This window comes from Cupressus sempervirens, chromosome 7 (assembly GCF_028749045.1).
Source record: "Cupressus sempervirens isolate cs-2001-9-10 chromosome 7, ASM2874904v1, whole genome shotgun sequence".
Classification (NCBI taxonomy): Eukaryota; Viridiplantae; Streptophyta; class Pinopsida; order Cupressales; family Cupressaceae; genus Cupressus; species Cupressus sempervirens.
This window is the reverse complement of record NC_143124.1, coordinates 782,637,635-782,649,695: the sequence shown is the minus strand read 5'-3', so window position 1 is coordinate 782,649,695 and position 12,061 is coordinate 782,637,635. Positions and strand designations below refer to the sequence as shown.

The following is a 12,061-nucleotide window of genomic DNA, read 5'->3' as shown; positions in this document are numbered from 1 at the left end:
GTGAATATTCAAGAATAAATAATAATAATAATGTAGTCTAATTATAAATAAATTAAATCATAAATATTAATACTTTACTCATTCTAATCCTTGTGTTTCACTAATTAAATAAGATTAAAAAAATTTACATCAAATTCCAATTCCAATTAGAAAATGAACAACCAAACGCAACAAAAAGATATTCCTAGTCATATTCTGTTCCAATTCCAATTTCTAAATTGGCAACCAAACGCAGAATATGGATTTGAAAATTCATCTTCCGTGTCAACCAAACGGTCCAACTATCTTCCTAAAATACATAACCAGGTTTTCGAAAACCTGGTTATCAGATAACCTGGTTATGAGGAAAATTCATCTTCCCCAACCAAACGGGGCCAGAATGGCAGCCAAATGCTCTAATCTCACCCATAGTACGGTTGACTCTAGCAGTCAAAGACAAGTTATTTAAACCTGGAAATAGATTCCATGGTTTGTCTTGCATATAGATTCCTTCTCATGATAGGCATAGAGAGAGACTACCATCTCTTCCTCGTGATAGTTTTAGAGATAGGGTTCAGTCCATCTCTCATGACAGGAATAGAGAGAGGGGTCGGTCCATTTCTCATGAAAGGAATAGAGACAGGGTTCGGTCTATTTCTCGTGATAGGAATAGATATAGGGGTCGGTCCACTTCTCATGACAGGAATAGAGACAGGGAACGGTCCATTTCCCATGAGAAGAACAGGGACAGGGGCTATGGTAGAAAGCGTTCAAGGTCTCGGGAAGCAAGGGAACAGTACTACAATTTGCGATTTAGAGTTAGGACTTATGGGGAAGTCAGGAAAACATCCAGATCTCTTGAGAGGGAGATGAATTGGAATAGAAGCAGCCGAGAACGTGTTCAACGAGACAGAAGATCATATTCAAGAGAAATCTCAAAATCTGCTCGAAATGATGATCGTTATGACAGATATCATAGATATGGTTATGAAAGACAATCAGACAAAGACAAACAAAGAAACAGAACAATAGAAAGAGAGCATATTTCAAAGCATCAAGAATCAAGATAGGAAATTAAGGAGGAGAAAGAAAGAAATAGGTGGGTAAATTGTACAATTCTTTCAAAAATAAAATTAAAAGTATATGTACACTTCATATTGGGGCTCCCTTCATGAGCTGCACAGAAGCTTCACTATAACTTTTATTGTAGGGAGGACGAGAACCAAGAAGAATACCAGGAGAGAGTTTTATTACAACTTGCGGAGCAAGAAGAGGATGATGTTGAAAAAATTAAAGAGGAAAGTACAAAGAGGAGACAGGCAATACTAGAAAAGTACAGACAACAGAATCAACAGACAGTGATAAATGAAGAAGCAGCTGAAGGTGCTGCAAAAGGTATTGATCTTTAGACCATGTTTTATTAGTGAATGTATCTCTTTTTTTAGAAAGGAAATATATGGCAGAAAAAGTATGATTATATTCACTTCTCAAAAAAAAAAATGTAATTTAAATGTTTAACTTGCGACAGATTCTCATAGATCTACTTCAGACAATTTGGCAGAGACAAACTTGGCTGCTATACTGATTTCAATTAGACCGTCAGAAGTGATCACTGGAAATGTTGAAAATGGACAGGATGGGAGTGATAGTTTTGTACTCGATTTAAACTTTTCTATTGGTAAAAAGTCTCTACAAAATGGGATACTGCCAGCAGAGAAAACATTGGGTACTGGTGCTCTAGGTGAAGGCTCTCCAAAGGTAGGCATGCTTGCATGTAATTAGAAGCTTCTCCTTATTTTTTTTGGGTTTTATTTGTGGAAACGATTGCGCTTTTACTTGAATTCTTCACTGTGGAACTTATTATTGTTTTATGAAATTAATCCTAGTTAATTCATTAATAATTATGTGTTGCTTCTGTTTACTAATTTTGTATGTATGTGTGACACTTTATTTGTGCTAATAGAAATTACAACATTTGTTTGTTTCAGAGTGAGGTGGTTGCAGACATGTTTAATGATGACATCTTTGGAGAGACTCCAGTAAAAATACGTAAACCGGTAATATCAATATTATAATAATGTTTCTATAGTATTAAATTACACGTATAAACATCTGTTTGAGTAAATGAAATAGCAATCATTTCTTGTTAGTTATATATATTCTAATATTATTATCTGCTTGTGAATTCTTATTTGTTCCCATGTCTGAGTTTCAGAGTTCGTAGTTGTGTTTTGAATTTTAGAATTCTACCAGCAGTTGGACCTTATGAATGTGAAGATTCTTGGTTGCAATTAATTCTTATATACTGAAATGAAAGCATCAAATTGAAAGTATTTGCTTGCATCTATGTTACTGAACCTAATACTTTGAACAAGTTAAGGAAATACGTCCATCTCGTGTGTGTGTGTACTTATAATTCATATTCTTTGCTAATGCCTATAAAAAAGGAACAGAGACAATATAACATGTGAAGAGTAGTTGAAAAATTCTTTGGCGGGCCATGCCAATACAATAATTGTTGTTACCGGCGATGCAATTAGTGACTTCCACAGGTTAGAGATAAGTCTTCATTTTTATTATTGGTACCAGATATTTAAAAAGTGTTATTTGGAACCTCAGTATGCATGATAAATAGCTGACAAAAAGACTATGCCTCCTTATAAGCACCACTTTATGCATTGGAAATGGATTTAGAATATGTCAAATAAATCTTAAAACGTCAGTATCACCTTTTATAGCAACATCTAGCAATGATTTCTATGTTCATTTATTTAAGCACTTTTCCCCATATTTCTTTCTAATGATCCCCTTTCAATGCGCATCGATATATATATATATGAGTGTATTTATAGAGTTGTGATCTTTCATTTTAACTATATTAATAAGATAATTATTAATTATATATTATTTTTAATGATTATATAAATTATTATTAATATTAGTAAGAGTATTATAATATTATATTATTAATTTAAATAATATAATGTAATCTTATATTAAACATATCATTAGATTATTATATTTAAAGAATTATATTATTATACATATTTTAGATATATCTAATATATGTATATCACATATATTTAATATTATTTATCTTATTTGTTATAATTAATATTTGTATTATCATAATAATTTATTATTATTATTATTTTAGATCTAAGTATATCCAATAAAATATATTAAAGATATTTAATATTATTTACCTTATTTATTATAAATAATAGTTGTATAGATAATAATAATAATTTAATAATCTAATACCGGTATTTAATCATATTTCCTATTAAAACTCAATCTGAAATTGGGGATATCACATACTACACCTTAGTTATGGCATGTAAATTATAAATTGCTCTATTTGATTTGTAGTCTCCCTCTTAAGTTCTTAACTAGTGTATGCTATCCCTAAGATTGCTTTTCAAAAAAAATTGTTACTCAAAAATTGAGTAGTGTAAAATGTGGAAAGAATTTCAATTGGAAATATTTGAAATTATTTGTCTTGTTCAAGGCTATGAAATTGAAAATGAAATTGCTAAGAGTTTGATCTCCCATATGGAATGTGCAAGAGAACATTTTTTTATTCAAGTCTTTGATGCATGGGTGTACAGTGTACCTAATTTCATGTATTTTGCTATTGATTCTTTGAAATTAAAGGTGCAAAAGAAATATGTGCAACTAACCTTTGAGGGAATTATTCTATTCCATATAACAACCCATATGTTCAAGACAATAAGTGGCAGCCAGAGATTTGGGCCATAGGTTTAAGAAATCCTTGGCGATGCATTGATACATTGAATCCAACTTATTTTTTTTATGCAAACGTTGGTTAGGTGCTGCAAACTTATCTTTTCCTTTTGTAATTGTTATGATTTGAACCTACTTGTTTAATAATTCCAATTCAAGAAAAATAAAGGAGTCTACTAAAAACATTCTAAACTAGAAGTTATCATAAATATTTATTTGACAACTTTTGTTACTATGAAGAATTGGTCTGTTGACTGAAAATAGTGACTTCACTTTTATGCTAGTATTGACAAGTAATAAACATTTTCAACCAATGCATACTTCTTGTCTCAACTCAAGATGTCTATGATATTTCCTATGGAGAAATTAAATGCAACCTCTCAATGTCTTTCTTATGTTAGATTTTCATGTGGAATGCTACTCTTACTGTACTATTTTGTTTTATGGAGATGTAACTAGAAATGTTGTATGCTCTTGAGGTCATGGAGAAGATGGACAGTTAGGCCATGGGGATGTAGAGGATAGCCATAAGCCAACAATAATAAGTGATCTTGATGGTTCTGAAATAATATGTGTAATTTGTGGCACTGATCATACAACAACATATTCAGATACCAGGTTGGTGGTTTATAGTTGAGGTTGGTAAGGCTTTGGACTCGAAATATAGTTGCTAGAATGTGATAAATACATTTGAATCAAGTCATAAGTGTCTTTAGCCAGGCTGAACACATGATATATGAATTAACTATATCATTATTTGGTAAAATTCACCCATTGAAAATTTAGTTGTTTATAGTTGGGGTTGGTAAGGCTTTTAACTGAAAACATAACTAGTAGAATATGACAAATAAATTAAAATCAAGTCATGAGTGCCTTCAGCTAGACTAAATTTGACCTATGAATTAAATGATTTCCTTTTAGCATATAACTTGCTATGCATAGTTGCCAAGTTCACTTATTGTATCAGACATATTAATGAAGAACCATATTAGTTACTGTCAGTATTTAAGACAGTTTGATTAGTTAGTATTACTATTTTTTAGGCATTCTATAAAATAGTTCACATGCTTTGTGTATGATTTGACATTTTGCATGCATCTTGCACTCTCTCATCCAGCTGATGATGGATTACGGAGAGTGATCTGAAATGATGATGCTAAAAAACACACGCAATCAAATCCAAAACAAACTTGCATTACAAATGGATTGTGGAAATTTGATATTGTTAATTTTGCATGCATGTCTACTGGGACAATCACAACTTAAGCATATGTTTAAGTTGTGATTGTCCCAGTAGACATGCATGCAAAATTAACAATATCAAATTTCCACAATCCATTTGTAATGCAAGTTTGTTTTGGATTTGATTGCGTGTGTTTTTTAGCATCATCATTTCAGATCACTCTCCGTAATCTATCATCAACCGGATGAGAGAGTGCAGGATGCATGCAAAATGTCATATCATATGCAAGGCATGTGAACTGTTTTATAGAATTCTTGAAAAAAATTACACCAAGGCATTGGTCAAAATTTTTACCTTCATTGGTCAAAATTTCAACCAATGCCTAGGTGTTCCTACCTTCATTGGTCAAAATTTCTACCACGCCTGGGTGTTTTCTACCTTCGTTGATTGAAATTTTGACCACTACCTGGTAGAACTTGCAACATGATTCCGGAAGGTTTTTGACCAATTGATTGGTCAAAATTTTGACCATATGTTGGTCAAAATTTTGATACAATTTTTTTTGACCAGTTGGTTGGTCCAAATTTTGACCAACTTGGGTCAAAATTTTGACCAATAATGGTTGAAAAATGAGCTCACATGTACTAGTGGGTGAACAAGCTATCAGAGATGAAGAGTATGAATGCCAAGAGGAATAGAGGTGTAACACCCTACCAAGGGATCCAAAAGAATTAACCTAAAGTTTTACTAAGTTTGCTAAACATTTTTTATTTTGAAGTAAGAAAGTATAACCTACACATCAAACACATAGTAGCAGAAGCAATAACATGTAGTCATCAACAAACATACATAACATGTTACAATCCTTAAGGATCCCAAGACATTGAGTCACATTTAAATTTAATTAATTATAAGTCTATTAATTACCATATCCACATGAAAGAATAATTATAAAGTCCAATGTCCATTTTATATACATTTGTTTTGAATGCCTCTTAGAAAATTAATTCAGAATGCTCAATCATCCACTATACATGTCACAAGGTATGATAGGCTAAAAGAATATACATAAGTAGAAATAAAGATCCACCATCCTCTAAGAATCCATGATACAAAGTACAGTAAAATAAATGAAATCATTCACCATACATGATACATCCATACATCCATAATGATAAAACATCCATCATAAAATCTAACCATCCATCATAATAAACCATGAACATAATGAAGGTAAATGCCAACCAAGAAAGCTCTAGCCATGATGACCACAGACAAATCTCAATGGTAAGAGTAAAAAGCACTACCACCCAACCACGTGGAACCTAAATGGTCCACTCCCACTGTGCTAAGGAGATAGCCTCAAGTCCCAAACATGATATCAAAACACAAAGCACAAGTACTCTCTAATTCTGAGAAATCCTAAAAGTACACTAACTCAAAGGGTTCCAGCACATAGATCGACATCTAGACCCAGAGGCACCACAAAGACACATGCAGGAATCTACCATGCAAGCGAGAAAGTGTCATCACATGAATCACATTGGAAGTTACCCAAGAAATCCCTCAGGAATCTCGGGTCCCCAGTAATCCTGCAGCCACTAGTATCCTCTCGTACTGACGAGGCATACTATGGAATGTAAGGTCACAACCAAGCATTTTCTCTACGCCATCCTAGCTTGTACTAGCACTCAAGGCATGGGAGAGAACATACAGTTATCTTATTAAGTTCATTTAAGTTAGTATTTAGGTGAGATTTTTTCACTTATTAAAAAAAAAACTTAAAATGAGTCATCCCCAAAGCCACTTCGGGTCTCCCGTCCCTCATTGCAAGCCACTTCCCGACACTACACATAGATAACCCACCCTAGGCTCATGACAGCACAAATCACATAATCACCACAATCCTATACAAGCGACTGGAAAGCATCAAAAGATACGCTACAATAGTCACATCAGTTCTCCATGAGAAACTAGAAAGCATCAAATGATAATCATAATGATCACAACAGTTCTGTATCAGCAACTGAATGCATCAATGATAAATTACAGTACCCATCGGTTCTTAACAAGCAACCAAAAAATATTCCAAAATAAATTACAATACTGATTGAAGACTCCAAAAAGGTCAAGACAAAACATGCCACAACATGACATCATCAAGAACAAATCACTTAAAACACCTCAGCTTCACACAAGGAAACTGGAAAGCAACAATAACCAATAAATACATCCATCATAGAGCATACTCAATACATCATCATGGTTGGGTTTAGAAAGATTGAGAACAAATCATCATAATATCACAACCGCATAACCCCCAAGCCTCTGGTAGCAACCTAAACTGGTCAACACTCTAGGACCACCCAAACCCTAAACACAGATAACATAAACAAAACAGTATAGTTCATAGTTTGGGTTTGATTTCAAATTACACAATAGGGTTTAAGTTGAAGTTTTCAATTTGCATTTCAATGTACATTTCTAATGCAAAGGTTTCTCACTATTACCCTTATATTTTAACCCGATTATTTAATCATAAATATAAAGTTACTCTTAGATTAAAAGTCAAATTTCCTAAATTAATCTAGAATAAGCTTTATTTTATTAAGTTATAAAAACTAACCATTAATGATTTTAAATAAAATAACTACAATTTAAATAAAATCAATAACTTAATCCTTAATAATAACTTCTATTATTAATAAGTATTATTACATCATATTCAATTAAATTAATTAATGTTTATTTAAATATATATTACAATTATTATTATTATTATAAAATATTAATTAAATTTAATATTAAAGTTAATAATAATAATGTAAATTTAATTTAATTTTAAAAAATTAATAAAAATTAATTACAAATTATATTAATGTGACCCAATTTCCAACCATGAAAAGAAGAGATCATAAACTAAGTTTTAATAAATTAAAAAAAAACAAGCAATTTAAATATCGCTGCGGCAGTTATTGACTACAGCGCACAAACTGCTGTGCAGGGTACTATTGTGTTAGCAGTACCTATTGTCACAACGATACTGTTGTTGTAGCAGTACACACTGCGACACATGGCGGCAGTTTAGTAGGGGTGTGGGTCAACGACTCCCCCCACATTTATTATTATTTTTTTGAAAAAATTATTTATATATATTTTTATAAATGTTTTTATTAAAACATTTTCATTTATTTAAGATTTATTAAATATGTTTTTAATACAATTACCTCCCCTCTCACATTAATCATCATTATTATTATTATTATTTTATTTTTATTTTTTTAATGTATACTTGCAATTTTAATCTGTTAGGAAAAATTTGAGCAACCAATCAATTTTCTTTTTAATTTCAGATCCCACCCAAATTAAATACAATAATTCTTTAATCTAGAAACGAGGGTTTCTCCATTTTTCTTTTCTAATCCCTATGTATAGAGTAGTTAATTGAAAAACATCTAAAAATTCACAATGCTTAAACTTCCATCACAAAGAATTCAGATTTTACAATCCACAGACACGAAAAAGACAGGAAAGGATAAATGCAAAATTAATCAACGATCAAAGCACAAGACCCTTCCTGATTCTGATGCTAATATGAAGACCCCAAAAAACTGTGAGAGGATTCACTCCTCTTCAATAGCTTTCCTCTAAAAAACTTTCCTAGAATTCTCCTTCTGAAAATTCACTTCCAAAATTTGTCCCCCAAAATTCCTGTCTCCAAAATTCGTTGTCCCTCAAAAATGAACCCCAAAGTTGTGATAAGGAGTTTTCTCCTCAAATCGGGGCTTTAATTGTGCATTCACCCAAGAGGACTCCCTGCTCAACTGAGTTAACTCTCAAATTAACTTGTATTAATCTTTGCTTTATCTTTTTAATGCACGTTAAATGAATTATTAAATAAGTTTATTTAATATTCCACTTCACTTTTATTTTTAATCTTTATTACTTTTAAACCCATGCGCACTTAATGAAATTAAAACAATATTATTATATATATATATATATATATATATATATATATATATAAAATCTTTTAATTAATTTCTTTTATTTTCAACTCATGCTTGCATCATGCGATCTAGAATCTTTAATAGTTTAATCTCTTTTTCTTCTTTTACTTTAAATTTATTTTAGAAACTTAATTGATAAAATATTTATTAATTCAATTAATAATTATATTTAGCATTTATTTATAAAAAAAAAACTCTAAATATATTATTATTAAATTAAATAAATATTATCACATTCTAAATTTATCCTTAAACTTTTTATCTCCAAATTTAATTCTTTTATTTAATTAATTTCTCAATTAATTAATTATTAAAAATATCATATTAATTTTCCATTAAATTAAATCATTAATTTAATTTTTTAATTAAACTTAATTAAGAGACAATTACCAAAGACTCATAAAATAACATACGAAAACCCAACATGTAACAACACATACAAAATCAACTAAAGGGTTATAATCACGAATTAACGTCATTCAACGCATTCAGAGGATACTCAACTTAGATACTTGTCCTAATTGTCAATTAGGACAATGGCTTAAAGGGTTGGGATTTAGACTTAAGAATTTATCTCCCCTCTCTTATCATTGAGATAATGCAATAGGGTATGCTCATCCTAACAATTCAGGGAAGTCGATACTCGGTACCTACAACCTAAATAAAATTCACGCATGTACAAACACAATATTCTAAGCTAAACAAGCAATGGTAAGAAGTGGTGCATCTTGTAGATTCCAACTAGTAGGTGACTACGACTCCCTTCTTTAACCACATCAGAAACACCTTACATAAAGAAAACAAACACACGCACCATACACATGCGGTATGGGGTAAGTATCCATAAGAAAACACATGTGATAATAAACCATCTAACTAATCATCATTGATAATTGAAAATATTGGATAATCATCATACATGCATGAAATATAGAGTACCAAGTAATCTCATCATATATTCAATTAAATCTGAAACAATATCTGAAAATCTGAAGGTAATGCTACTAAACATCAAGTATAAAACTGGCCTAAAAGAGTTTGGCAATGAAAATTGAAATGCGACTTAGGGGTAGGAACTATAGGAGGAGTGAACTAGAGATCTATAATATGCAAGTCAATTGTATTTTCTTATTAGATCAAGTCTTACTACTACTTCCTAACCATTGTATCAGTCTACATAAATCCATTGGATTAAGGTTGACCTAATAGTCATTTGTAAATCCTTTAATTGGGTGACATTCTAATGGAATGTTCTAAAGTCCTTTAACTAGGCTCTCTTCTAACAAGGTGATTGAAATCCTTTAACTAGGTCGCATTTAATAGTGTGCATTGTAACCTTTAACAAGGTTGGCCTTTTACAGGGCATCACTTTAGAACAGTAAGAATTAGTAGCATGTTACTGGTGGTTTTTTCCAAATTGGGTTTTCATGTTGAATCCTTGTGTCCAAATGTGTGATGGATTTTGTGATGTTTAATATTTATATTTTTGCAAAGTTATTTTGACATAGGGGTGATCCCCCAATAATGGGTTCCACTTTTTGACCAATTTTGACACTAAAATCAATATTTTTGAAACAAACCTCACATTTGAGTACTATATCTCTAAAACTATAAATAATTTCAAGATGACATAAACTATTAATTTTTAGTACTTTGTTCCTACTTTGTAACCATATTTTTTAATCTAAAAAAAATTGTTTATGTCAATTTTTTCTTCTCCTCCAAAAAGTGGTACATAATAAATTTCAATATTTTTAAAGAGTCACAGTCCGTTTGACACACATAACATGTTTTTTAGAAATGATAATAAAGTAATTCTTTTGGCGTTGAATTTGTAACATCAATATCCAAAGGACGCATTTGGTTTGATTCATTTTGGTTGAATATTGTATAGTTTATGAAGTTTTTAATTGACACCAATCGTAACTTAAAGATACGTTCATTTTGATACAAATAACTTGAAGACAATTTATCATAAACTTATTTTTTTTAATAGAAAGCTATCTCAATAAGCTATTTTCTACTTATTTTTCAAAAAAAATTTGACCTAATTTACATTTTGACATTTTTTATTTTATAGTAAGAGATCATTCTTCTGCAATTATGGGTGTCAAAAGAGCAAAAAAATTAAAGAAAAAAGCGGCAAATTTTTTTTTAGTTGTATATGTTCATAGGGAACATAGTGTTCACAGTGAACACATGTTCGAAACAAACATACAACTCAAAAAAATTTGACAACTGGAAATTTATTAAGACATGTTCACGTGAACATGTCTAGTTCATGGCATTCACACAAACATGTAAAAAAACAAAAAATGCTGACGTCAACTTCAGACAAGTAGTTTAAAAATAGTGAAGTCATACTGCAAATCCATACAGGGACATTTTTATATAGTTATTGCATGAAATTTATCTTGAGGCAAGGGGTAAATTTTTTTTTTAATGATTTCATAATGGGAAACAAGAAAGGAAGGCAAAACAAAAATGCAAGGAAGAGATCTGATGAAGCAGAACAAAGAAATATTTAGAAGACTGTGGCACATTATCATTGAATTAAATAAGGTATGTAATTATATATATTAATTTATTTTTTATGGTTTTGAATTTAATATGTTTCAATCTTATTTTTTTATCCAATTTGATTTATTTATAAATTTGTTGTAGACAATCAACAAGGTGAAGGAAATGTTGAAGAAGGCTCAATAGAAGTAGAAGAAGTGCATATGGGAGAGAGGTCAGGAAAATCCCCACGAAATCTCAAACAATGAATGTTGGAGAAGGTTCAAGATCACTCCCTACAGAGGTCCAAATAACAAAAGTCGGAGAAGGGTCAGAATCTTTTCCTACATAATCTTAAACAATGAATGTTGGAGAAGGCTCAAGATTGCTCCCTGTAGAAATTTTAGTAACCAAAGTCAGAGAAGGGTCAGGATCAGGTGTACGAACTGGTATGGATGAAATTTTAAATATTGCCCAATCTATAAAGAATGGTATTTCTCATAAAAATTTAGATCATTTACTTAAAATGGATGTAGATAAATTGAGAAAACTTGTAGCTATTGTTCAACCATTAAGTTTGTCTAAGAAAAGGTCAATGAATAAGAAGATAAGAGAAATTATGACTCAATTTGATAACACTTGA

At 30.9% G+C, this 12,061-nt stretch overlaps 2 protein-coding genes across 2 annotated transcripts; both read left to right on the top strand.

Annotated features, from left to right (window-relative positions):
- The first annotated feature begins 382 nt into the window (after positions 1-382).
- LOC149549676 (uncharacterized) lies at positions 383-1,281 on the top strand. The gene is made up of 2 exons (XM_089794950.1): positions 383-1,078; positions 1,190-1,281. The coding sequence occupies exon 1, from the start codon at positions 466-468 to the stop codon at positions 850-852; it is 387 nt and encodes a 128-aa protein (XP_089651076.1). The 5' UTR covers positions 383-465; the 3' UTR covers positions 853-1,078; positions 1,190-1,281.
- On the top strand, positions 943-11,687 carry LOC149549675 (uncharacterized). Its single transcript, XM_089794359.1, has 4 exons — positions 943-963; positions 1,164-1,374; positions 1,508-1,737; positions 11,584-11,687. Exons 1-4 carry the CDS (start codon positions 943-945, stop codon positions 11,623-11,625), a joined length of 504 nt encoding a protein of 167 aa, XP_089650485.1. The 3' UTR covers positions 11,626-11,687.
- The last annotated feature ends 374 nt before the right edge of the window (positions 11,688-12,061 follow it).

Excerpts from the sequence above, each read along its gene's own strand:
- LOC149549676 (XM_089794950.1), top strand. The coding sequence starts at position 466 with ATGGTTTGTCTTGCATATAGATTCCTTCTCATGATAGGCATAGAGAGA.
- LOC149549675 (XM_089794359.1), top strand. The coding sequence starts at position 943 with ATGACAGATATCATAGATATG. Across the intron at positions 1,375-1,507 it reads AGCTGAAGGTGCTGCAAAAG|ATTCTCATAGATCTACTTCA; the intron begins GTATTGATCTTT and ends AACTTGCGACAG. Across the intron at positions 1,738-11,583 it reads TAGGTGAAGGCTCTCCAAAG|ACAATCAACAAGGTGAAGGA; the intron begins GTAGGCATGCTT and ends AATTTGTTGTAG.